The following is a 1,023-nucleotide window of genomic DNA, read 5'->3' on the forward strand; positions in this document are numbered from 1 at the left end:
AGGGGTCGGAGGGCCAGTCTGTGTTGTAGAGTGATGTGTGAAAGGTCCTGGAACAGTTGAAGCTTGGCGTCATGGAAGAGGACACGCGGCCTATCCTTGGCTCTATGTAGGATATCCTCTTTTCGGTCGCAACACGTGGTGAATGCGCCCCGTAGAGACCGGCGGGCTATCGAGGAGGTCGTTAAAGATGTGCATCAGGGTAGGTTCCAGTTGATCCAAGTCCATGGTCTCAGGAATGCCTCTCACTCTTATGTTGTGTCGACGGCCCGTCGTCCGCTGGATGCGCCTTATAGAGGCGGAATGGCAGGAGGACACATCTTCAACCGTTTGTATATGGTTAGCCAGTGAGTGAAGATTGGCTTTCGGCTCTGAAATCGCTGCCAATATCGTGGATTTGATATCCAGGGCTATTGAATGAAGATCTGACATACGGGAGGTTGCGGCTGAGCTGGGAACCTGAATCTCGAGGAGCTTTGGTCGCCGGGGTGTTCTGTCTGGTTTTCCCCATACTTTCAGGTAAGGTAAGGCAAGGCTAGAAGCGATAAGAAGGGAGCTCATGTGCTGGAGGAGAGGATCCAAACATCCATCTTGGTCTCCTTCTGTTCGTGTGTATGTTTTTATATAGTCTAATAAAGCTCTTAAAAAAATTAAATGTTTTTTTTTTTTTTTAGGAAATTTAAACCATCTTTTCTCTTCCATTAATTGAAGGACATAGGGAACAGAGTGTAGATCATGTACCGTAGGGTAATATCGCCACCTGCAGGAGAAGGACGCTGGGCACAAAAGACTAAGACAGCCTAGGGGTATGGAGGCTGCCTTTCTGGAGGTCGTGCTTACCTGGATGGACCTATAGGCTCTGGTCTGGGTGTGCTGCTGGGGGCCCGAGGTTCCCTCGCATGCCTCGGTCCCCCTCCTCTTTCTCCATGGGGGCCTCATGTGCCCGCGGCCTGTCGTGGCTGGTATCCTTGGTCTCCTTGTGATGGAGACCTGGCCTGGCTGTGAGTGGTCCGCGGCCCGGGAGGT

At 51.7% G+C, this 1,023-nt stretch overlaps 1 protein-coding gene across 1 annotated transcript in view; it reads left to right on the forward strand.

The window, feature by feature from the left end:
• Positions 1 to 934: 934 nt before the first annotated feature.
• Positions 935 to 1,023, forward strand: part of DSTYK (dual serine/threonine and tyrosine protein kinase) — a gene marked incomplete at its 3' end in the record, with an annotated part of 86,847 nt that continues 86,758 nt past the window's right edge. Inside the window, exon 1 of the mRNA XM_018574038.1 lies at positions 935 to 1,021. Coding sequence (XP_018429540.1) covers positions 935 to 1,021 — 87 coding nt within the window. The remainder of the gene's footprint in view (positions 1,022 to 1,023) is intronic.

This window comes from Nanorana parkeri, unplaced genomic scaffold, assembly GCF_000935625.1.
Source record: "Nanorana parkeri isolate BGI_ZX_2015 unplaced genomic scaffold, ASM93562v1 scaffold2691, whole genome shotgun sequence".
Lineage (NCBI taxonomy): Eukaryota > Metazoa > Chordata > Amphibia > Anura > Dicroglossidae > Nanorana > Nanorana parkeri.